This window comes from Engraulis encrasicolus, chromosome 6 (genome assembly GCF_034702125.1).
Source record: "Engraulis encrasicolus isolate BLACKSEA-1 chromosome 6, IST_EnEncr_1.0, whole genome shotgun sequence".
Taxonomy (NCBI): domain Eukaryota; kingdom Metazoa; phylum Chordata; class Actinopteri; order Clupeiformes; family Engraulidae; genus Engraulis; species Engraulis encrasicolus.
The window spans coordinates 21379287-21405478 of NC_085862.1; the positions used below are offsets into that span (position 1 = coordinate 21379287).

The window sequence follows — 26192 nt, forward strand, 5'->3', positions numbered from 1 at the left end:
AAGCTTAACTTGCAAAAATGTGTCACTTTCAAAATAGACCTATCTGGTAAGCATATCCTCATTGTAGATTCAGCAAAAAACTCCTGACTGAAACCTTTACTTTTTCTGTGCCAACATACCATTATTGTCTCATGTCTGGCTTGAAACAAGCCTAAGCTTATAATTTATTTCTGCTGTGAAAAAAATGTGTATATGCCAGGGCAGTTTCAGCATATGGCAAACAGCCAGTGCAAGTCAGGTGTATTTGTCAGTATAGCTGTTCAAAACAACCAACCTCTCCAAATTGCAGCAGTATTGCCAAGCTTGTGCTTGACAAAAAAAATGATGTGCTTTGTGCTGGGGCAACCCAGATAATAACCGGTTTTGATGAAATAATTGTAGGTGTGAAAGTGTGCCTTGCAGCACATTAGAACGAAAATGACAGGCAAAATGGGGGGGTGTAAAATATGAGTTTCATGCTGACAGGAACGCAGGGCTTCCCTCAGACACTTATGATGAGTCTGTAAAGACTAATTTTGGGCTATACATGCTAGTATTTCTTGGGCGTGCATTCTTTTTCATTTTTGTTTCACTGTGAAACTTAATATCCTGTGAAACATAATATCCAACCCACAGTTTGAGGTTATGTTTTCTTACAACACTAAGATGCGTAGGCTTTTATGCTCTATCTTTGCATTATACATATAAAGCTAGTATATAGATTTGCTAAAAGGTGAATATCAAATATTAAGCCAAGCACTGTGCCAAAACACTTTTAGCATGCCTTAAAACATACTCACTGTGTTTTATCCCACAATTAAAACACTGCATAATTAGATTGCTGATAATCTTGCGTTGCTGCCATCCCTGAAATTCATCATTACTAAGCCATACAACGAATGACTGATGAGAGATGACTTCATAACATGCAGTAATATGTACGTACATACATAAAAAAAGGAAAGAGCGGATTCCATTCAATCAGAGAACACCCTTAACCAGGATGACATAATTCTGGCATCTACACATGACAATACATTACACTCCATTACATCCGCTGCTGCAGCATCACTGGTTTACTTGAATACTTTCATTCTCTTTGACGGATGCACAATCATGCAAAGTTGCAATAAACAACAAGTGGAAGAGCCCAAAAATACAATAGGCTTTGCCACTGCTGTCCCATATTTTATTGATTTGGTTCATTGTGGTGGCATTTCTTGTTTGCAGCGGCGTGCCATTGTGGTGGCCATTTATTTGGTTTCTTGTCATTGTGCTCAGCATGCTGCTCTCAGAAGGCCGTCCAGGTTTTAGTACTCTCGCTCTTATGAAATACAATCTCGCCCACACACACAAACACAGGGAAAGCCTACATGTATAATCAAAACAGACAACCCTATCATATTCTGCCAGTACTATATACTTATATGTATATATATATAAGTGTCAGTAAGGGGAATGACCAGTGCTTTTTTTCCTCTCTTATGTGGGCCCAAGGCATGACTTTGGATGCTGTCAAAACAGGAGAATGGTACAAAATGTTGCAGCCCGTTTCCAAATGCAGATTACAAACCTGCGGGGTATTTACATGTCCACGGCTGTCTGTCATCAGCCAAGGGGCAGCGGTGGTTAGAAATAATCCCTCGGTGGACAGCGGCCACAAATATGTCATGTAACACACTATGACCAAGTCAATCCAGATCCAATTGAAAATTATGACATGTAACAGAGAGATGGACAATAAATGAGCAGAGTGGTTTCGATGGGGTGAGAGTGTAATTACAGATTTACTTTGTTTGTTTGTTAATGTTTTAGGAAGTCACATGATTACTCATTTCAATGTGGAACTCCGGACAATGCTACAAAGTGTCATATCTAGGGTTGGGGTTAGGGTTAACCCACATTTGTGCACCGCATGGTACCTAATCACTCCTCACCTATGACAATTTTAGAACTTCTTTAGAACATCTTGTGTAGGGTTTCACAAACAATCTCCTTGCATTTTGTAAAACGTCACTTTCAAGTTGATTGCCATTTTCTTGACAATGTGTGGCAGAAGCAGAAGTGGAAATTTTATTGTCCCATCCAATGCCCTAGTGTGCAGCTTACACACCTTTTCAGCCACAAAGCTGAGTTAATGACTTCATTAGAGCAATCCCTTTTAAGGCATCTTGCACACCTCCTTTGGTGCATAGGAAGGTGCCTAGGAAGAGATCACCAGGGTCACCAATGTTAGAAAACAAAAAAACTCCCACACAGTCCTCATTTGCAAGTTTATTTGCAACGCTTCGCCAACAACCACCCATTTAACTCAGACAGAAGGAACACGCCACAGGACTTTTACTTTCTCAAGACAACGTGTTAACCTCTTTGTGACGCAAGAGTGAAATGGATGGGTGTCTGGCAAACTGCAAGTGTGGGTGGAGCGCTGTCCTTTGAAGAAATGTATACATTGTCATGTGTCACAGATGAATGCCATGGCTAGGTTTGAAGAGAGGTGTATCAGTATTGACGCTGCATTGCTGAGGCATAATTCAGGACCATAACACTCAACCTACTGCGGGGTGCCATACATAACCTCTGGGAATTAAGTTGTTCTGCTCTTCTCTACTATTGGATTTGTGAACATTTAAAAAGAAAGGGCATCGGTGAAGTAGATAATGGGAATGCTGTGTAATGTGTTGGGGCAACCCCTCCCATTAGGCCTAAAATACGCATGTTGGCTACTTCAAATTGCAATTTGAGATGATCACATGGTTTTTCACAACATTTTCACAACAGTTCCTATACATAAAACTTAAGAAATGGTTGTAATGACATCGTAATGTTATTAATGATTGACATTTATTCACAACCATACATGCTCATAAATACACTCCTAAAAATTATAATGCCATGTTACAAGACTTACACTAATAGTTGCAGCCCATTATACAGCTGTTTTTAACACGTTCGTGCTGACCTCATGCTGATTTCATGAGCTGAAGCAGTGGCGTGCACAGACATTTTGGGGGGCAGCTGCTCGAGGTGGGGGCGGGGGCATGTGGAACTTTCAGTATTATATCGGGGAATTGCCACATGCTGTTGATCTACATGCATTTCTTTTGTACCGTAGATGGCCATGTCAACATGGACCACAGTACGTTGTGGGAAAAAAAGACAAAAAAGGAGCTTTCAAAAAGGACCTTTTTTTGTCCAGTAGGGCAAAGGGGCAGATGCTTTAGCACCACCTTGTCCCTATCTGTGCATGCCTATGAGCTGAAGAAGGTCACAGAAGGTTCACCAGACACTGTGCCACTTCCTTTCCTTTAATTCTTTTTTTTTTTCGTAAAGGCTTTTGTTTTTAAGAAATGCATGCACACACATTTAAATGTCTTATTAAATGTTGCCTGCAACACAATGGTGCAACAGATAGGCCTACATTATGTGTCCCTAGGTTCCACAAGGAGGCCGGAAGTTGCATGAAACATGATGCGATGAATGATGTAGCAGACATCTCTCTGTGTGTGTGTGTGTGGGTTGTAGTTGGGGCCTGCCTCCACCGCAATGATAACCCACTCAGGCTATGCATTATCCAGTAGACATATTTAAGTGACAGCTGAATACATGCTCTATAATGTCTTTATCTGTTCAACAGAACTCATGCTGAAGTACTGAATTCTGAATCCTACATCCATATTTGGGGCAGTTAAAAGAGAAGGCCCATGTTGTGTTGTGGTCAGCCGCTGATATCTTATCCAGATGTCAACCAGTCAAGGAAGTATTCTAGACTTCAGAAACATAAAAATGTAGGTTGCAATGTTTTTAAAACAAACTTTTGAGGTTGGGCTACCTGGGTCATCTTCGGGTCAACGAGTTAGGAAAAATAGTGTAGCCAATGTTATGTTCCACAATGTTTGAAGCGCACAATATTATACTGAAGATGTGAATAGCTTCTTTCTAGGATATTCGGCTCTGCTCGTGGAAGAGATGTAGAAGGGCAAAAACGCTGCGTTAGCTGGTTGGCCTGTTGTGGCTGCGCGAGATAGTTTACAGCAGCGTCACCGGGGCAAGGAAGGACAGGCACCGTTTGATTCAGACCCTAACCGGTCCGTAAAGCGGCTCCCTCTGTAGCTGTGGTTACCGGGAGCAATGACTCGCGAATAGGACACAGAGAATGTCGTTCAAGGTGAGCAGCTCCTTCTGTCAATATTTTAAATCCGTTTTTTTTTTAATTAAATGATAACAGCGACAGTGTGATGAGCTGCCACACTGGAGCGCGTACTGGGCTATACCTCGCTAAGATAGCGCATATCGCCGCTGTTGGAAAGTTAGTGGCACCGATTATAACGGAAATGTAGCCTAAATATTTGTCCCTCGTTTGCTGGCCGTATGCCTTGCGACATATTTAGACTACAGACATTTATTTTCGTTTAAGCGCAGTTAGTCTTGTGAGCAGCGCATAGTATGGACAGCGCAGTGGCAGGCACGACCAGAAAAATGCGTCGTGTTCTTCACCGTTCTTGTTACGCATGTAAACACAAGCATTCTGATGTTCAACACGCTCACTGCTTATCTTGCATACGAATACATAAGAATACATGCACATTTTCGACTGGAAAAGAAAACATGTGGACTTGAATGGCCATCAAATAGCGAGAGTCTGTTGTTTTGACTGCGCCTCTGAAATAGCCTCACAAATGCAGGTTCTAGCCGACGGGTCTATGCATGCATAAACCGCCATGCCAACCCTGTCTGAGCACTATAATGGCCATGTGTGACATTTATGTACATGTGTTTTGCAGAAGGAGACGCCCCTCGCCAACGCAGTATTTTGGGCAGCTCGGAAGGGGAACTTGGCGCTGCTACAGCTGCTTCTGAACAGTGGACGAGTGGATGCCGACTGCAAAGACTGTGTATGGCCAACACAGCAATTATGAAACACGACTCTATGTCTCTCTCTCTCTGTCTCTCTCTCTCTCCCTCTCGCTCTCTCTCTCTCTCTACTGCACATTGAACTTTAACTCTCTTTGTGTTATTTAGTCAACATCTGTTTACTCTTTGCATTTGTCATGCTACTACTGTCAAGTAGGCTAATATACTCTGGCTTTGATGATGGTGTTTATAAACTGTTGTTTGCCTTCTCTAGTATGGCACTACAGCACTCATGGTGGCTGCCTACAGTGGGCATTATGACTGCGCCCATGAACTTATCATGCAAGGGGCTGACATCAACCTGCAAAGAGAGGTAGGTACAGTAGACTGTTCAAAACATGCTGAACCAAAAAGCACCCACCACAATGCATACTTTGCACTCATGCACCACCACCCACCCACACACACACACACACACACACACACACACACACACACACACACACACACACACACACACACACACACACACACACACACACACACACACACACACACACACACACAGAGAGAGAGAGAGAGAGAGAGAGAGAGAGAGAGAGAGACAGACAGACAGACAGACAGACAGACAGACAGACAGACAGACAGAGACAGAGAGAGAGGTGCGTGAGGAATAGAATGATTTCCTGTAGCAGTGTAAATTCAAGAATCCAAGAAATCAAAAATCTCCAATGCACAGAGGCAAATAACGCAGTCCGGTTTTATGTTGCAAACTTATGTCTCGTCTAGCATAGGCCTCATGCCAAGCAGCAAACATATCTGTTTTGATTCATTTACACAGTAGTGTTGGATTCTCCAGCATCTTCTTTTCTTTTCTTTTGTCAGCTGGTGAATAGTTGCAAGCTATTGCAGTTCGTCATCTACCTTTTCAGCCATACAAGGAGACCTAACAGCATGTCACTTGCATTATTAATGCAGAAAACAATTTACTGACTGCTGTCTGTCCACCAGTGCCAGTATAATGGCTTCTGAGCAGACTTAAAACTGTCGTAAAAAAAAGAAAAAGAAAATAAAAAAAAAGCCCAGACTGGAAGTTCATGGGGGCAAACATTTGGAACGTAATTGGGGCAATCAGCTCAACAGTCAAACATGGGAGAGAGCGCTAAATTATATGTTAAGCTTGGGGAGTTCGTCTGACTCCGTGGAAGGCCAAGTTGTGATGCTGTGTGTGTGTCCCTCTGCTTTGATGTCTCGCTAGACGGGCTCCACTGCACTCTTCTATGCGTCCCAGCAGGGACACAATGACATTGTGAAGTTGCTGTTCGAGTTTGGAGCCTCCACAGAGTTCAGGACAAAGGTATTTGGACGGTATTTGGACGCAACTATTTCCGCTCCTGTGTTAACTCGAGCGTGTTGTATAATGAGAGGCATTTTCACATTTTGGCTGTGTGTGTGTGTGTGTGTGTGTGTGAGTGTGTGTGCACTCATGCATGTGTGTGTTTGAGCATGTTTGTTAGAGAGAACACGTTTTTAAAAGGGGGATGGATGGAAATTGTACTTGAAACCATTTTGTTTGTATGGTGAACTATGCTGTATAACAGCACATTGGTAGCCATGGTGACAGACAGCTGTTGCACAAACTGAAATATTTGGTTCTGAGAGAAATGTCCCCATGGTGCTATAAAATATTAGGCCTACCATGTAATATATGTATATGAATACTGCTCACAATCTACTGCATTTTTACTTCAGTTGTCATGTCAAAGTCAAGACTTGTGGTGCCCTTCCTATCTTTCTGGGTCCCTTCCATTCATACTAACCCTAACAATAGCTAAAGAATGCTAAACTGTGCCCAAACCAAAACAATCCCTAACCCTAACCTGTCAGTAAGGAAATGTTTTTACACTTTCACTTTTACCAGTAACACCATAACTAGCCCAGCAAAAGGGGTTAAAACATTTGGGGTTCAGGATTTGGGCCCCACATGGAGTGAAGGCCCTTGCATGTGGGTGTGCTCCAATAGCAGTGGCCTCACAAAGGTAGATTGGTGTACACACACACACACACACACACACACACACACACACACACACACACAATGTGCAGTAAAAAATATCATACTGACATTTCATTCCGGACGGTTGTCAGGGCGACGAATCAAACGTTGTCGGCAACAAGGACGGGCATCACTATTGTGACGTAGGCATGTAATACCGCCTCCGGACGAAACAACCTAGAATTTCATTGTCCCCTGATTCACCGTTTGCTATAAAAACTTAACTACCTACCAATACATCATAACAACATAGCTATGACAGCGATGAAACACAAGAGTGAAGTAACAGATTAAGATTTAATAATTACTGTTTTGGTATCAACAAGCACATAACAAAGGCTATTTGACTAAAGAGTGTTTGCGCATTTGTGTCAGGTGCCTTGCTAACAGAAGCATAATATTTGTACCGTATTGTGGCACTTTGTTAAAGGACTGAGTGTGCGAAACATCATTCTGTTCATACTTTTGGGAGCATAGATCAATGTTGCAGACATTTATTATTTCTTTTCAGGATGGTGGCACTGCGATTTCTGCCGCTAGCCAGTATGGCCACAGTAGGGTGGTGGAGACCTTACTTAAGAACGGGGCGAATGTCCACGATCAGCTAAATGTGAGTATTTCCTGCTATGCGTTCTGCTGTAGGTCGGCCCCCTGTTAAATGGGAGACTATATACGGCATGTCCAGTAGAAGATTGAGGGTTAGGTTCTCCATGGGGCCCCTCTACATATGGACCAACAGGGGTATTTTTGAGAGACTAAAAGGGGGTTACAGTGAATTGCAATGAGGATTGTAGGATCCGTAGGACTGGGATGGGTGGGGGCGTGTGTTGGGGAAGGTGGTTTTAGTACTGGTGGTGAGGGGTTTTAGCGTAGTGGGCGTGCTGGCTAGTGACCAATGAATGTAGGTCACAGAATTTCAGCCTGCAAGGCCTCACTTGTGGGCTCTGGAGAAAGAAAACCATCATTTTGCAGACAATTTCCAAGTATTAAAAGCATGGCTTTACACAAGTATTAAAAGCAAAAAGCAAATAGTCAGGTTACACTGCCTCCTTACTTGACAGTCTCTTGTAAAAAGAAGAAGCTGAAGTAAACATTATGTTGGAAACTTTAAAGCGGCCAAACATAGCCCTATGGCCACTGGCATTTTGGTTGGTACCATCAGATTATAGACTATTAGGTATGCGGTTAAGATTGGTCGCCTAATTCTGAAGTGATTCAATGGCAGTGTGCTATGTCACTTAACTCTTAACTCAGTTTATGTTCAGAGGCATTGAGAATGGAATTAAAAGTAATGTACAGCATGTTACTAATAAGTAGTAGAGTTGCAAACACTGACAATACTGTATATGCTCCGTATGTGTCCGGCCAGGTGTATTAAAAATCATCCAAAAAGTCAAACCAATCCACAAATGTACATGGGGGGGTTGAGCACCTGCCCTTTTTGTCTCGAATGAAACATCCCTGTACAAATGACTATTTCCACTAAGTCCTTTAGCTGAAGCTGTTCATTCTGGCAGTGAGAGAGTAGATTCTCTGCCATGGCCTCCACTCCCTCAGGATGGGCCCCTAGGATGGTCTTCCTTTACATGGCCTATTTTTAAGTCTTCTGTTGGTCAACACGTGCCTCATATGACATGCTGCGTGTAGTGCACATTGGCATGACCTCCGTATCATGTTGCAGGACGGAGCCACCCCTCTCTTCCTGGCGGCTCAGCAAGGTCACGTGACAGTGGTGCGGCAGCTGATCGCGTCCGGAGCCAAAGTGAATCACCTGCGCGAGGTGAGTGGGCTTCCATTCATCACTGACCTCCAACTCTGCTTGTGCAGCACTGTGAAACCCAGTAGCCAGTCAAGGGCAGTTGTGGCCTAGTGGTTAAGGACATGGTCGTACGATCAAAGGGTTGCAGGTTCAAATCCCACCCTTCTCCCTACACCTCCATCAATGGCTGAAGTATCCTTGTGCAAGGCACCTAACCCCATACTGCTCCAGGGACTGTACCCAATACCCTGTAAATCATTGTACGTAGCTTTGGACAAAATAGTGTGAGCTAAGTGTACATAATGTATATGCACATACGTACAGTATGTCATCTATAAAAATACTAAATAGGTGTCCCGTTTTGCATTTTTACTCCCAACGTTTCCAACCCTTTTGTCCTGAATCTGCAGTTTGGATGTGTGCTCCAATACCTCTTCACTTTAAAAGGTTCTCATTCATCCAACTTATAATAACCAAGGAGTGAAGTTGTTTGCAAGAAAGAGAACCAAAAGAAGTCTAGCTGTTTACAATGTAACTTCTTTAGGTCAGCAAGTTGCTTAGCCTATCTAATGGGGCAACTGTATAGTTGCATCTGAGCACTTCAGAAACACAGATGCCTGTGCAAAACAACCTAAATCTACCATATGTACTGTATTTTTAACTAAAAGTCCAGCTGGTCCTGGTCTTTGTGCTAAGTGCTCTGTGTGGATGGGAAAAGTACGGTAAAACATCATGAGAAACCCCAAGGCACTCACAGTTAAAAGTCTTTATTGTTATGTCTTGGTCATGTTAACTGTCAAAAACACTCTGACATGTGTCGCAATTAAGCCTTTATTAAGTCTGTTTGGAATTTTATAAGTTAATCGGTCCAAGCCACAGCAATTACATTTTATTTAACTTTTGAGGTGAGATGATTCTTCTTGTTGAAAATACACAACAAGGACCTTATAAAAAACACGTATATATTTAAAAAAAATCACATATCAAAAAAAGTTTTGTTTTGGACTGAAAGAAATTAGTTGTGATTACTACACAGGTGGTATCTCAAGAGAAATGTTATTTGCATAAAACGCCAAAAAAAGCTAAAGTAATGCTAAGGAGAGCAAATGAATCTGTATCTATGCCATTGCATGTGTGTGGGATGCTCCAGGCATTTATGATTACATTTAAGGCAAGACCATAAAACCTGTAATGAGAATTGTGAGCTTTTGGATGTGAATGAGTGGGGGTGGAATGGGATGGGATGGCCCATTGCCTTTAAGTGAAATATCACGTGTTGTAATCTTTTTGTGTAGCTATCTGAAAAGAGTCAACTACATCATAACAATATTGACATTAGAGAGAGAGAGCAGCAAAGGAACAAATTAAGGCTTGATCATTACAATTTAAGTGACAATTAGGTTATAACAGAGGCTCTGTGCAAAGGGGTCAATGCAGTCTGTCATAGTTTACATACTGTAATTATTTCTAAAAGAACATACTGTAAATGAATGTGCTGTATGTATACTTACATTAATCCAGATAGAGTATTTTCAACATGGAGTACAGCACTTTTTGCAATTGTTTTTGCAACTTTTTGTGTTTGCAACAATTAAGTGTGGATTGGATTGCTCACTGTTCACTGAAAAAACTCAGTTGCATTGCATCATAATGGTAATGCCAATGGTATTACCGAAACGTCCTAAGTAACTGATTTACACTAGTCCATTACCCTTTGGTAACAACAAGCTTACAGCAGAGACTCTGCATGGTAGGATTGAATCGAGTCCAGAATGTAACTTGAATGAAATGTCTTGTTTTGTGTTGCCTGGTGTTTCCCCCTCTGCTCCGCATCAGGATGATACTGCCCCCTTGTGGATGGCAGCCCAAATGGGTCACAGCGAGGTGGTGAAGGTTCTACTGCTGCACGGGGCCGAGCGGGAGGCAGAGAGAAAGGTAAACACACTTCAACCAAGTTAACCCTTTAATTACCTTATAAAAACAAGATATTGTTTGAAAAGATTTGTCATGGTTTTCTCGTTTGTTATGATTTTTCAATTAATTTTCTCGTCTCTGACCGTTGACTTTTTTCTGGGCTGTGTGCTTGTGTCTCTCTGTGTCTTTAAATAGGATGGTTCTTCGGCTCTGTTCAAGGCTGCCTTCAAAGGGCATAATAAAGTCATCGAGGAGCTTCTGAAGTTTTCCCCCAGCCTGGGTCTTTTGAAGGTTGCCACTATTTTAATGCCATAAAAAGGCCCTGTAATTTACACAGGAATCGGTTGACGGCCACTTAAAGTAAAGATCTAGAGATTTTCACATGTGGTTTAGAAGAGCGGTTCTGTCGTATGCATAGAAGTATACAATCGCATAAATAACAGTTGTTGTGTTTCACTACATATCCTAGTTACGTATATGAACAACCTCTAGTTGTCAACTGGGTGATAATAGAGAGCATGGTGTGCAGTTGGTAAAAGAAGTTATTTGAATTACGTTATTTTGTCTATTCAAAAGAAAGAAAGATTACCACATACTTGCTTGACTATTTAATAGGCTTTGCCTCTGTGTGTCATCAGGTCTGAGCAAACCTGATGTCGCACAGAGGTGAAACGCGTTGTTCACTCTGATAATAAATGAACAAAGTCAAGTAAGTGTGCAGTAAACTTTTTTTCTTTTGAATTGTTACACAGTCCTAGCAACACATATACGTAGAAGCTGTGCATGGATCTACAAACGTTTGTACGTGTGTCAAATTCTGTCTGTATTTTTCTCCGTCCTGTGTAGAATGGTTCAACAGCTCTACATGCGGCGGTTGTCGGAGGGCATCCCAAGACTGTATCTCTGTTGCTAGGGGCATGTGCAGATCCCTCTTTACCAAATATTGTGAGTATCAGATTGCAAATCCTGAATTGGTTTAACCCCTTAGCGCAGCACCTATGTTATAACCTTACTGTCACCAAAATTGTAATGTCTATGTCTTAATCTGTTACTTAAGGCTCTCTGTACTGTCATAGCAATGTTGTTATGATGTAGTGGAGTATTTTCAGCAAATAGTGAATAGGCCCGCCGGCGACCCCTGCTGCAGTAAGAGACTACGACACAATAGTACACAATGTTACGCCAGTTAGCGTATGTAGTACAGTTCATAGCATACTGTAGTGTACATACAGTAGATTCTTTAATAATCTCTTAATACTTTTGATTGGTTGCATCTTACAATTTCCAAACAGAATAATGATCTCCCCGCTGACCTTACCAAGAACGACCGGATTCTCTGTCTTCTGCGACCAAGCATTGCCAATGGAAGCTGATGACCATCTAACCCTGGTCCTCACAAGTGACCATGGGTTTCCAGAGAGAGAAAGAAACATTTGCTGCCGGGAATCTTATATCAAAGCATTTTGAAAATTATATTATATTTAAAAAGATAAAAAGGTGCCTGTTTGCAACTGAAGCTTTACAACTATATGGACAATAGAACTCAAATTCCTCAAATCATGCCGGAATTACAATCAATGCATTCAGCTAAAATATAGCAGAACAGAATTCACTTCGAATTTACTTCTTGTTGCAACAATTGCATTTCAATTGTAACAGTTCTTTATGAACAGTATGCCTTAATGAAAGTGTGTGCTGTGTGTGTCAGTGGATATGTTAATATTTTATGTGGAGTTAATTGTTGGTATGAGTATCGGAGAGCCTTTGTACTTTAGCCTAAATAACAGATCCATAACCATGAATAAAACAAGATATGAATTGAATGTAAGTGTTGCTTTTTGGTCATTCCCTCAATCTCTGTTTATGGCTGTGCTATTTATAGATGTATATTATTATTTGAACATTGTGTTTTGTGTGTGCGATTTAAAGGCCTAATATGTTGTGAAATAAAATATTTGTGTTAAAGATTTAGGTGTTTGCCACTTATTGATTATAATTATAGGCTATAAGTTTGTGTGTATAGGCTGTATTAAGTTGAAATGTCAATGGGAAAGTAGGCGATACTGATGTCTTGAATTCCAGCTGTCCACACCATACCTGTACTCACATGTAGGCCTATGGGCCACACACTTGCAAAGCCACAAAGTGTCACTAGTTATATCCATCAAATTTTGGGAAGTAGGCCTAGGCTAAATAGCTCGCCTCCTGCAAGCCACTCCTACAATCACTTAGCGTCACGATATGACAGGAGCAACTACCGAGTTAGGAAGGAGCCGTGTAAACAACAGAGCAATTGGCTTTTGATTTTACGTATGTAATGTTAATGTTTATGTAGTCATGTTCAGGTTGACTTGACTATTTAAGAATTTGACGCATTGACTATCTGTAACACAGCGCCAATTGATTAGATCTACACTACAACGCCATGAGTAAGCCAAATAATTTACAGGTGAGTACAGGTAACTCACTGCATAAGACGACTCTTGATCAAAAAGAAACTGGTTAAAAGTAACAGAGAATTAACGAAGGTTACTTTCATTATTGTTACGTTTGGTCATCTGAAATGTGTTTGTTAAAAATATACAGTAAGGATATGCCAAAGTATGTATAGGGTAGCCTAATAGGCTACTGATAGCGCGGAACAAGGAAGCGTAGAATATTGGTAGGGCACTTTTTTTAATCATTATTTTTAGCTATGTAGTCTTGCAGTGTACTTTTGCAATGTATTAAGCCTACACGTTTATCAAACGTTTGGAAAAGCAGCCTAGGCCTATGTGTATTAACCTACATTATTTATTCTACCGAGGTAATGTTGAGGGTATTTAAAGGTAATGTAAGTGATGACAACATTGCACAGCTCTCGCCATGCTTATCTGTCATCATAATCCAGCCAATGGGTGAGCAGAGCATCTTGCAGAACAGGGTGTCTGAGGTATGCATAATGGCCTCACCCCTCTGTCCTTTGTCTGAGTTGGACTACAGCTGTTTTTTCCCTACCCACAGAAAGCCATCGACTTGGCAAATAAAGCATCTGACGAGGACAAAGCCAAAAACTATGAGGAGGCGCTTCGTCTGTACCAGCATGCAATACAGTACTTCCTTCATGTGGTGAAATGTAAGGAGTTTTGGATTGCTGACAAGCTGCTGATGTATTCCACAACACATGCAATCACATATGCTTCATCTTGTCCTTTAAATCATAATTAATAACACAGGTATAAATTCTACTTTCAGCCCAGTCTTCCTGAGTTCAAACATAATAGCTTAAATGGTCTCATATTTAAAGCTACTGTGTTAAAAGCACAATTTTTGAGGGAATTAATTAACCTGGTTTTACCATCTTCTTGTACTAATTTTATTTAATATCATACTCCTTCTGTAACTCCATTAGGCCTGTTTCACCTTCTGTATAAATACAATTAACACGTGAGGATGGCAAAACCTAACCTCACCCTGGCCAGGTGAATGGGTTCTGCTCTGTTCCATGAAGCTGAGCGGAAAATGGAAATACTCAAGGGTTTGGCGAGAATCAGACAGCGTAAAAGCATTATAGTAATGAATATTCTCCCCTGGCAATCAATGCTCCCTGGAGACCAGTGAAAGCATGCGTAGTAGCATCTTTGTGTGTGTATGTGTGTGTGTGTGTGTGTCCACCCTAGATGAAGCGCAGGGGGACAAGGCCAAGCAGAGCATCAGGGCCAAGTGTGGGGACTACCTGGCGCGGGCAGAGGAGCTGAAGGTCTACCTGAAGAAGATGGAGAGCTCCCCACCTGCTAAACCTGTCAAGGTCTCAGACAACAAAGGGTAAGGGAGACTCAATACTGTGAGCTTATGGCTTAAGTGTATAGTGGAGGGTGTGGACATCCAGGAGAACATCAGGAGGTGCAAAATAAAAAAAAGTCTGTGAGAAATGGCGGAAGGATCTGCACACTGTTTGCAAAAGACTTAATTGGTTGAAGATAGCAATGCTTGGATCATAGATCTTGCTCGGGGATCTTACGTCTTATCTTTAACAAGCAGTTATCCTTCCCCCTTTCTCGTAGCACAAGTCAGGCTTTCAGGGGACTGTTAAAACCCTGTCATGTTTTTGCAACCACTAACCAATGGGAACACAAGTTATTGGATAGGTAGACCAGCAAAGTAGTGAACTCACCTGTGATTAGATGTTAAGTGCACCAAGCAAAAATAAGACATTGAAGAGTTTTTACTTTGTGTGTGTGTGTGTGAGAGAGAGAGAGAGAGAGAGAGAGAGAGAGAGAGAGAGAGAGAGAGAGAGAGAGAGAGAGAGAGAGAGAGAGAGAGAGAGAGAGAGAGAGAGAGAGAGAGCATACTTAGCATCTATATAACCTATTACATAACAAGTTTAAAATGACACACCAGCCTGCCAGATTCTGTCCTCTTTAATTACGTTGTGTAGAATGTGTAGGTGAAGTACACGCTACTATAAGAGTTCTTGTGACATGTTGTAGCCTGGGATTGTAGTCCCTGGCTTAATGAAATGCCTGCAACAAGAGTGCGGTACATTGTAATTACTTGTGACAGACTTGGCGTTTATTAGGTGTGGTGGTAAGGTGTGGCCGTGGGGCACACTGAGAGAGAACAGTGGTGTTTATAATGAAGGTGTCACGGATGGAATTATGAGGACCCAGTTGCGTCACGTTTCGTGCTTTTATTTTAAGGTTTTGGGGAATTGTGAGTGATGGAGTCCGGGTGCCCAGGGACCTGTGTGTGTGTGTCCCCCAGTGGCAGAGACGCGTCCTTTGGAGCTGGTGATGGAGGGGCCAGAAGTCCTGGGGGGGGAACACACACACAACAGGCAAATTAAAAGGCAGAAGTACCATTCAGGGAAATCTCGGAAAGCGTAGTCAAAAGGCAAAAGGCAGATCAGGTTTACCGGGGCAGGAGAGCAGAGGATGTCAGACGGGTCCAGGTCAAGATCGGGAAGTCAGGCAGATCAGGTTCGGGTTCAGGTATGGGTCGGGATCAGGTGCAGGATAAGGAGGAGGTCAGGAACGCAGACAAACCGGAACAGAGAGACAGAGATACACAGGAACACAGGAACACAGGAGCCAGGTTGGCAGACGATCCGACAAGGACAAACACAAAGACAGGACTAGATATACACAGAGGAATCAAGAGGGAGATAGGATACAGCTGGGAGGTTAACGAGAGACAATGAGTCGAGACAGGTGGAGACAATCAGACAGAGCAAAGACAGAACAGAGAGTAGAGTGGCAGATGATAGAAAGTAATTAAGGTAGTTAACCGGTAGAGAGAATCAGGTAGACAGAGATAACCAGATAGACAGACACACATAACGACAGACAGAGACAGGACAGACAGACAGACAGACAGACAGACAGACAGACAGACAGACAGACAGACAGACAGACAAAACGAGAACGAGAACAAGGCAGGCAGACAGAGCAAGGCAGACGGGCAGAGAGAGACAGAGACAGAAAGCAAGAGAGAGAGCGAAGGCAGAGAGAGCAAAAGAGAGAGAGAGCAAGGCAGAGAGAGAGCAAGAGAGAGAGCGAGAGAGAAGGCAGAGAGAGCAAGAGAGAGAGCGAGAGAGAGCAAGAGAGAGAGAGAGAGAGAAGGCAGAGAGAGCAAGAGAGAGAGAGAGAGAGAGAGAGAGAAGGCAGAGAGAGCAAGAGAGAGAGAGAGAAGGCAGAGAGAGCAAGAGAGAGAGAGAGAAGGCAGAGAGAGCAAGAGAGAGAGTACCAGGGAGAGAGACAGAAAACGAGAGTGAAGCTCATTCAGTGAGCTTCACAGATGGCTCATGACAGAACCCCCCCCTCAAGGGACGGCCCCAGAAGTCCCCAAGAGGCACCACCACACCGGGCGGGCGGAGGGGGGAGCCGGCGGAGGGATGAGGCAAAGCAGAGGGACCGGCAGAGGTAGAGGACCGTGCCAAAGCAGAGGGTCGCACTGAGGCAGAGGAACAGGCCGAAGCACAGGGCCGGGCTGAGGATGTGGCACAAGTCGTGGGATGGGCACAGGCAGAGGGCACAGGTGGTGGTCCAGAAGCTAACACAGCAGTGGGGGGTACATTCACAGGAACAAACACAGGGATTTTTAAAGGCACAGTGACCGGGACAGAGACAGGAACAGTGATTGGAACAATGACTGGGACAGGCACAATCACAATGACGTCGACAAACGCAGGTGCAGGGAAAAGGGTCGTTGCTTGGGCTGGAACATGGACAGGGACTCTGACAGACACAGGGGTGGGTACTTGGATGCAGACAGGGACTGACACTGGGACGGTGAGAGGCACAGTTACAGGGATGGTGACTGGCACGGGAACAAGCAGGGGTCCAGGAAGCACTGGATGATGGTCAGACGTGAGATCAGGTTTGTGCACAGGAGGTGGAGCAGACTTGAACACATGGGACACAGGTGGCGGGACAGGCTGGGATACAGGACTTGGGAAAGGTGTGGACACAGGAGATAATTGGGGAGGTAGGTATGCAGGAGGAAGGGCAGGCTGGCAGGCAAACGAAGACAGGTAGGCCGGGTCAGCAGACGCAGGATCTGGAGCACACTGGGAGGCAGGATCAGGAGCAGAAGAGGTGGGATTGTGGGTGGAGCCACCTGGGCAATGGCCAGGGTCATCTGGACAGGGGGCAGAGTCAGCAGGAGTGGAGGCGGAGCTCACAGAATTAAGAGCCAGGCCATCAAGGACAGGGGCAGAGCCATCGGGACCAGGGACGGAGCCATCAAGGACAAGGGTGGAGCCATCAGCACCAGAGGCGGAGCCATCCGGGTCGGGGGCGGAACCAGCAGGACCAGGGGCGGAGCCAGCAGGACCAGGGGCGGAGCCATTCGATTCGGGGGCTGAGCCAGCAGGACCAGGGGCGGAGCCATCAGGACCAGGGGCGGAGCCAGCGGGACCAGGAGCGGAGTCATCCAGGTTGGGGGCGGAGCCATCAAGGTCAGGGGCTGAGCCAGTGGGGCTGGAGGCAGTGCCAGCAGGCAAAAGGGCGGCCACAGGTCCATCAGAGGTGGTGACTTCATAGCCACAGGTGGACACGGCAGGATGGCCATCTTCTTGGAGGGCTACGCCAGTCACGGGCCTAACCTCAAGGGCAACTGCAGCCGCAGGGGTGTTGACAGTTGCGAGACTGGCGTCCGGTGAGTCAAGCATATCAGGGGGTCCGCCATTAGGCGGGTCAGGCAGATCAGGGGGGCCGCCATTAGGCGGGTCAGGCAGATCAGGGGGGCCGCCATTAGGCGGGTCAGGCAGATCAGGGGGCCCGGCATCAGGCGGGTCAGGCAGATCAGGGGGCCCGGCATCAGGCGGGTCAGGCAGATCAGGGGGGCCGGCATCAGGCGGGTCAGGTAGATCAGGAGGGCCGGCATCAGGACAGGTGGACAGGGCCGGGGGTCCGTCTGCAGACAGGATTTGGGGTCCGGCTGCAGAGAGGGCCGGGGGTCCAGCTGCAAACAGGATTGGGGGTCCGGCTGCAGAGAGGTGGACGGTATTGCGGCCAGGGGTCTCAGACGAATCGAGGGTCTTGGCCAGAGCGGGGGTCCCGGACGGAGCAACGTCTTCAGGGAACTCTGCCTGAACGACGTCTTCGGGGGTCCCAGACGGAACGACGCCTTCGGAGGTCCAGGAAGGAACGAACCCTTCGGGGGTCCAGGGCGGAAGGTCGTCTTCTGGGGCCCTGGATGAAACGACGTCTTTGGGGGTCCCAGATGCAACGACGTCTTTGGGGGTCCCGGACGGAACGACGTCTTTGGGGGTCCCGGACGGAACGACGTCTTCGAGGTTCCCAGATGCAACGACGTCTTTGGGGGTCCCAGATGCAACGACGTCTTTGGGGGTCTGGACTGAACAACGTCTTCCGGGGGTCCGGGACGGAACGACGCCTTCGGGGGTCCGGGAAGGGACGGCGCCTTCGGGGGTCCGGGAAGGGACGGCGTCTCCGGGGGTCCGGGACGGAACGGCGTCTCCGGGGGTCCGGGACGGAACGGCGCCTTCGGGGGTCCGGGACGGAACGGCGCCTTCGGGGGTCCGGGACGGAACGGCGCCTTCGGGGGTCCGGGACGGAACGGCGCCTTCGGGGGTCCGGGACGGAACGGCGCCTTCGGGGGTCCGGGACAGAACGGCGCCTTCGGAGGTCCCGGACGGAACGACGCCTTCGGAGGTCCCGGACGGAACGACGCCTTCGGGGGTCCCGGACGGAACAACGCCTTCGGGGTTACCGGACAGACCTCTTGGCGTGTCTTTGGGGGTTAGCATTTCAGCTGAGTCCAGCTCGTGGGCTGGCGTCTCAGATGTATCAGGCTTTGGGTCTCTCCTCCACTGCCAGCAGAAGTTCCAATTGCTTCTCATGAAGCTGCATGCTGTCTCTTTCGTCAGTGAGGCCAAACTGGAGGAGCCATGGCCTCCGCTGCAGGGTGTCGGTAATAATTCTCACAGCCACCAGCTGCGTCTTGGTGTTCATCACAGAGTTGAGGGCTGGAGTCAACCTCTTCCTCAGGGAGTAAAAGTCCTTCAAATGTTGGATGCGGGTATCTAGGTCAGGCTGCTGGGTTGGATGGAGAGATGGACAGGGTTGAGTGGACGGGGCTGGACTGGCAGGCAGAGTGGACGGGGCTGGACCGGCGGGCAAAGTGGACGCGGCTGGACTGGCGGGCAGAGTGGACGCGGCTGGACTGGCGGGCAGAGGCAAAGCATTCCGGAGGGCAAGCAGTTCCGTGAGCTTGTCAAATTGTTGTTGGTTCTCTCGGAGTTGCTGTTGTTGTTGTTGCCATTGGATCAACTGCATGGCTGTAGGTGATTGGGGAGTCTGGCTGATTGAGGCGTGCGCTGGGTCCATGCTGGTCGGATCGTACTGTCACGGATGGAAAGATGAGGACCCAGTTGCGTCACGTTTCGTGCTTTTATTTTAAGGTTTTGGGGAATTGTGAGTGATGGAGTCCGGGTGCCCAGGGACCTGTGTGTGTGTGTCCCCCAGTGGCAGAGACGCGTCCTTTGGAGCTGGTGATGGAGGTGCCAGAAGTCCTGGGGGGGGAACACACACACAACAGGCAAATTAAAAGGCAGAAGTACCATTCAGGGAAATCTCGGAAAGCGTAGTCAAAAGGCAGAAGGCAGATCAGGTTTACCGGGGCAGGAGAGCAGAGGATGTCAGACGGGTCCAGGTCAAGATCGGGAAGTCAGGCAGAACAGGTTCGGGTTCGGGTATGGGTCGGGATCAGGTGCAGGATAACGGAGGAGGTCAGGAACGCAGACAAACCGGAACAGAGAGACAGAGAAACACAGGAGCCAGGTTGGCAGACGATCCGACAAGGACAAACACAAAGACAGGACTAGATATACACAGAGGAATCAAGAGGGAGATAGGATACAGCTGGGAGGTTAACGAGAGACAATGAGTCGAGACAGCTGGAGACAATCAGACAGAGCAAAGACAGAACAGAGAGTAGAGTGGCAGATGATAGAAAGTAATTAAGGTAGTTAACCGGTAGAGAGAATCAGGTAGACAGAGATAACCAGATAGACAGACACACATAACGACAGACAGAGACAGGACAGACAGACAGACAGACAGACAGACAGACAGACAAAACGAGAACAAGAACAAGGCAGGCACAGAGAGAGCAAGGCAGACGGGCAGAGAGAGACAGAGAAAGCAAGAGAGAGAGCGAAGGCAGAGAGAGCAAAAGAGAGAGAGAGCAAGGCAGAGAGAGCAAGGCAGAGAGAGAGAGAGAGAGAGAGAAGGCAAAGAGAGCAAGAGAGAGAGAGAAGAAAGAGAGAGCAAGAGAGAGAGAGAGCGAGAGAAGGCAGAGAGAGCAAGAGAGAGAGAGAGAGAGAGAGAGAGAGAGAAGGCAGAGAGAGCAAGAGAGAGAGAGAGAAGGCAGAGAGAGCAAGAGAGAGAGAGAGAGCAAGAGAGAGAGTCCCAAGGAGAGAGACAGAAAACGAGAGTGAAGCTCATTCAGTGAGCTTCACAGATGGCTTATGACAGAAGGCAGAAGAGGAACAGGAAGGGGAGCTGAGCAACCTAACACACACACACACACACACACACACACACACACACACACACACACACACACACACACACACACACACACACACACACACACACACACACACACAGAAAGACAGATCCTGAACCTTGCCTGTCTTTCTAAAACATGTTGTGTCTCACAGGAGAAGTGGTGAAACATATTGACCTGGTTGGTTGAGCTGGAACATTTGAGTTGTAAATTAGAGGAGACTGATTTGACAAAATGGGAATGGTTGCTATGGGTGTATACTAAGTTGTTTTGCTCTCTGTACTGAAACATGCAACTCACTAAATCAGTGCTGTTCCATCACAATTCCCGGCTAAATTCATGAACCATGTACTGTATATGGAGTTTTATTGGATCGTTCCAGAGATGCAAAAAATCCTTGCCTTTGGGTTGTGCATCATTGATCATTGAAATGGTAGCTCACTCCATGATTGAATAACCCAATATAGTTGGTTCCTATGTCCTATGTATTGATGTTGATGCTGTACAGAATTACAGTAAAACGGTTGTAATTTTTAAGGCTGCCAATAGGCGTATGTTGTGCTCAGCCTGAACGCAGAATGCAGTGTGTAATGGGTGCACAAACTTGAACTGTTAGTAAGGGCATGTCACCCTCTTCCAGTAGTGACAGTGATGGCGAAGACCAGGAGAAGAAGAAGTTCCAAAGCCAGCTTCAAGGTATAGAGTTAGTGCTTCTTTTGTCATGACTAACAAACACCTAATTAATATCATGTTGAAATATTAACCCTCCTTAGATTCATCTCATCTCATTTTGCCTAAAAATCAGATACTGTAAAAGCTGATGTTGTCATAGAATTACCACACAGTTAACATTACCCATATAAATATGTTATTAAACTGATTTTGACATCATTGTCCTTGTAAATACTTGTTTTGTGCTATGAGTCAGTGATGTGGTGAAATCTTGGTACTTTAAGGTGCGATTGTCATGGAGAAGCCAAACATAAAATGGGATGATGTGGCCGGTTTGGAAGGTGCAAAAGAGGCATTGAAAGAAGCCGTCATCCTCCCCATCAAGTTCCCTCATCTGTTCACTGGTACAGTTTGTCATCCAACCATCCACCCACTCACTCGTCGTTTACAGACTTGTAACAAAAATATTGTGCATTTACAACAGTACAGTGTTATCAGCTCAGCTATTATTAATTACACACCTGTTTGTTTTTTATTCAAGGTAAAAGGACTCCATGGCGAGGCATTCTGCTGTTTGGTCCTCCTGGCACTGGGAAGTCGTACCTGGCGAAGGCCGTTGCCACCGAGGCGAACAACTCCACCTTCTTCTCCATCTCATCCTCAGACCTGGTGTCCAAGTGGCTCGGGGAGAGTGAGAAGTGAGTGGGGCAGAGGCATGGGGGTCAGCATGGATGTGGACTGGGTGATGGAAGATAAACTAGAAATTAAATAGCAAACTTGAATGAAGCCATACTATTTTTGATATAACACATTTGACGAAAAACAGCTGGCTTCATAGAGTATTATTATGATTATGATGGTGATGTTTTTTATTGATGTTATTTCAAACAAACACAGACCTTGCATGGAGTAACTGGAGTCAACAATTTAATTGCTTCAATGTCAAGAATAACTAAGACGCAAATGAACTGCACAAGCCTTTGTGAACAAAAACTAGTCAATGTTGCTGTTTGAGGAGAACTCTCTATTTCCTCTCAGCTTGTTGTCAGGTTGGTGAGGAGTCTGCACACTTGAAATCATTTTTTGTTTGTGCTTTAATCAATGACAGAACAACTTTGTTTGGACTATTGAGGTTTTCTTCAGATTCTCTACGTAGAGAAGGGAATCTGAAGAAGATCGAAACATAGTGTATGGACTCCTCACTGTAAAAATTGAGCCAGCCTTTGTCCTGGACCTTAACCTGTGGTTTGCACCATCTCCTTTTCAACAGGTTGGTGAAGAGCCTGTTCAGCATGGCCCGGGAGCACAAGCCTTCCATCATCTTCATTGATGAAATCGACTCCCTGTGTGGCTCACGCAGCGAGAACGAGAGCGAAGCTGCGCGCCGCATAAAGACAGAGTTCCTTGTCCAGATGCAAGGTGTGTTATGAAAAACATATTAACATGGGGGTGCTGTGACAGTGGCTAAGTTGCAAATGGGAGCAATAGTCTATTTTCTTTTTTCATTCTAAGGGGGGGGTGTGTGTTACCAGGCTTATGATGGGGTTACGGGGGCGTTGGCAGGCTTATGATGAGGTCAAGGGGGCATTTGTTCAAAAAAGCTTGAGAACCACTGGTCAATGAGTGAGTGTGTGGTGTTAATTTGGAAAGCGTTGAGCATAAGAGAACTACAGTACACAAATGCAATCATTTATTTGCATACATTTCTTTTAAATTGTCCAAACAATTTTTCCATCTTAGGTGTTGGGAATGACAATGAAGGTATTCTTGTGCTTGGAGCTACCAATATCCCCTGGACTCTTGACTCTGCTATAAGAAGAAGGTAACAAGGATTGAAAATTGCACATGTACAGTGCCGTGCGTATGTTTATTCAGAGCAATTGATAGAGGAATTGACTTCTTTGTAGCCTTGGCTTAGTGCAGGGGTGGGGAGTCATTTTCATTCGAAGGGCCACTTAAAATTTTATTAAGTCCTCCCAAGGCCGTACTATGAACACAAACCAGGATATCCCCGTGCACGTAAGGCCTATATTGAAGGTGGCCACCTTTACAACAGACCCCACCTTCACTAGGTTCCCTGAAAATATTACTTAATTGTATTGCATGGAATGTCTAAGATTGCATTACAAAACATTTCATATTTCATGTTAAACTGCGTAACATTACATTTACATCGGGGACCGGATAAGATGGCATCGCTGGTCATAAACGACACCTGGGCCATAGGTTCCCCACCCATGGCTTGGTAAATGGTAATGAAGCCATGAAACTTTTTCATTACAAACTTAAGCACTTGCTCATTTCACTTATTTAGACTAAACATTTGACAATCCTCTTAAAATACCTATAGATCATAAAAGAGAACATGCATTTTTTCCCCAGAGACATGCCTAATTGTCTTTTTGTCTCAGATTTGAGAAGCGCATCTACATCCCTTTGCCGGAAGAAAATGCTCGCTCCACGATGTTCAAGCTTCACCTGGGCTCTACGCCTAATGAGCTGAATGAGGAGGACTTCAAGACCCTGGGCAATAAGTCGGACGGCTACTCTGGCGCTGACATCAGCATTGTGGTCCGAGACGCGCTCATGCAACCTGTTCGCAAGGTGCAGTCAGCCACTCACTTCAAACGGGTAAGCAAAAAGGTTAAAGGCATCATTGTTTAAATACGGCACCTAACATGGACTAGTCTAAATACTGCACCTAACGTGGACTAGTCTAAATACTGCACCTAACATGGGCTAGTCTAAATACTGCCCCTGACATCTGTTAGTCTAAACGCTGTGCTGTACATAGGTTAATCTGTATTGGACTTCCCAAACAAGTCTTCTTCATAGGAACAGTATGTTATAGTACACAGTCCTGCTAAGGTTGGGATGTTCTGGATTGTATGCTTGTAAAGAGAAGCACATTTCTTTTATTGACATGATACAGGTGTTAATTACTGACATATTTTAAAATAACTACTCCTACAATAACTTACCTGCTGAGTTAAGCCAAAAAAGAAATGATGCACGCAAGAAAGGAATGTCATTACTAGATAAATCAATTTAAAGTATAATTGATTAAAACAAAATAATGCACACCAAATAAACATTAACATGTGGTATTATTACCATTATTATGCTTCTACCTACTGACGTTGTCAGAGGTATACTGTTCTCTAGTCGTCAGGCCATACACGAGTCCATGTGTGCACGATGACTTGAATGGGTGGACAGATTTTGACCAAATCTGATAATACTGTAATAAAAGCTACATGAACTGACTAACGTTTGGAGGCCAACACTTCAACAACAAGATGGCCGAGTTTCAAGATGGCCAGAGGCATCTGATTCAGCACTTCGCTGTTGAGTTCAACTCACTTTTCATCTCTACAAAATATCAAGAGCTGAAAAAGTGACACATATTTTACTGAATATCCTGGGCAGACAGCTGAGCAGGAACTTGGAGATGATGTTTCACTTACTTTTTTTTGAATGACTACTAATTTGAAATCCCTCCACATGACTAGGTGAGAGGAACGCGATGGAACAATCCAGATGTTATGGATAACCTATTGACCCCATGTTCTCCAACTGACCCCAATGCCATTGAGATGACGTGGATGGATGTATCAGGAGATGAACTTTTGGAACCTGTAGTTTCCATGGTAACAATAATGACCTTTATCACAAGTATTTTGGTCTTAAGTCACCCTATGAGTTTGTTGCTGAATTAGCCTATTTCACCTTGATGTCAGGCAGAAGTAAAGCTGGAAAAATGACTACAGGTTTCCATAGAAAACAGTGGGGTGTACGTTTATGTCTATGCCACCAGATGCTACTTGTATTGCTTCAAAAGCATTGAATTGAAGGTGTGTGACGCCACATGAAAAGGGCAAATTGGTTCTTCATAGACACACTCTGTCCATCCATACTGTAGTTGTTTCGTAGGGTGGCTACCGTAACCGTAAAACAAATTCACAAACCACTGAAGTAATCATTTTAAGGTTGTAAAATTACTTAGTGTAGCTCCAAGTTACTATTCCATCCATATACTGTTTATATACTAGAAGAATAAGCTGTCTTATAAGTTATCTCTTTATTAGTATGTGTGGGAATTATTTGGCACTAATAATGACTGCATTACTGTCACCATTTACAGAAGGACATGTTGAACTCTGTTGAGAAGACCAAACCTACAGTGAATGAGGACGACTTGAAGAAACTTAAACAGTTCACAGAAGACTTTGGCCAAGAAGGATGATTACCTTTGGCGTTATCAAAATATAATGCATTATTTTGTTTGTTTGTATTATATTGTTTTCATACGTATGAAAGTGCCATGGGTTGTCTGGATGTACGTACTTTTGCACAAATGTGTACAAACAGTTGAATTAGTTTGTTGAATGTTGACCTTTGGGTATTATTCACATTTTTGAGGAGGGTTCCCCATTGAAAAGATAAAATACATTAGAATAATACACATACAATATAAATGGCTATATTATATAATCATATGAAAGAAATGGGGCATTTTTTTAGGTATGTGCCATAAAGTAAGCACTCACACATATTTCATGTACTGTACGTACATGTATAATACAATGTGCCTTACTGTATACTGTGGGACAATGAGGAATAGGCCTAACAGCTTTACATGTTACAGCAAGTCACATGGGGCCCCATACGAATGATTTTGTAAGTTTTATATACATAGATCTTTTCTGTGCAGATCATCCAGGTGTATTCTGAAGTCTCTTATTTATCTGTCACATACACAAATCATTTGATTGTTAAACCTTTTTTTATACTGGCCCTTAAACCTCAAGTGATATCCAGTATGTTTGCACCTGTTCCTGTGTGTGGAAAATGAGTGAGAGACACTAACATAGTTGGTGAAGGCATAGGCCAATGGATAAGTTTCATCAAATGCAAAAAATTACTAATAATATCCAGGAAAAC

At 44.6% G+C, this 26192-nt stretch overlaps 2 protein-coding genes across 2 annotated transcripts; both read left to right on the forward strand.

Moving 5' to 3' along the window:
* The first annotated feature begins 4004 nt into the window (after nt 1-4004).
* On the forward strand, nt 4005-12160 carry ankrd29 (ankyrin repeat domain 29). Its single transcript, XM_063200109.1, has 10 exons — nt 4005-4147; nt 4764-4874; nt 5108-5206; nt 6092-6190; nt 7401-7499; nt 8571-8669; nt 10485-10583; nt 10758-10853; nt 11409-11507; nt 11855-12160. The coding sequence occupies exons 1-10, from the start codon at nt 4136-4138 to the stop codon at nt 11933-11935; spliced, it is 894 nt and encodes a 297-aa protein (XP_063056179.1). The 5' UTR covers nt 4005-4135; the 3' UTR covers nt 11936-12160.
* A 643-nt stretch (nt 12161-12803) lies between these two features.
* Nucleotides 12804-26068, forward strand: LOC134450871 (vacuolar protein sorting-associated protein 4B-like). The gene is made up of 11 exons (XM_063200896.1): nt 12804-13011; nt 13566-13677; nt 14222-14366; nt 21217-21272; nt 21533-21652; nt 21790-21946; nt 22519-22667; nt 22989-23070; nt 23660-23879; nt 24761-24898; nt 25393-26068. The coding sequence occupies exons 1-11, from the start codon at nt 12988-12990 to the stop codon at nt 25492-25494; spliced, it is 1305 nt and encodes a 434-aa protein (XP_063056966.1). The 5' UTR covers nt 12804-12987; the 3' UTR covers nt 25495-26068.
* The last annotated feature ends 124 nt before the right edge of the window (nt 26069-26192 follow it).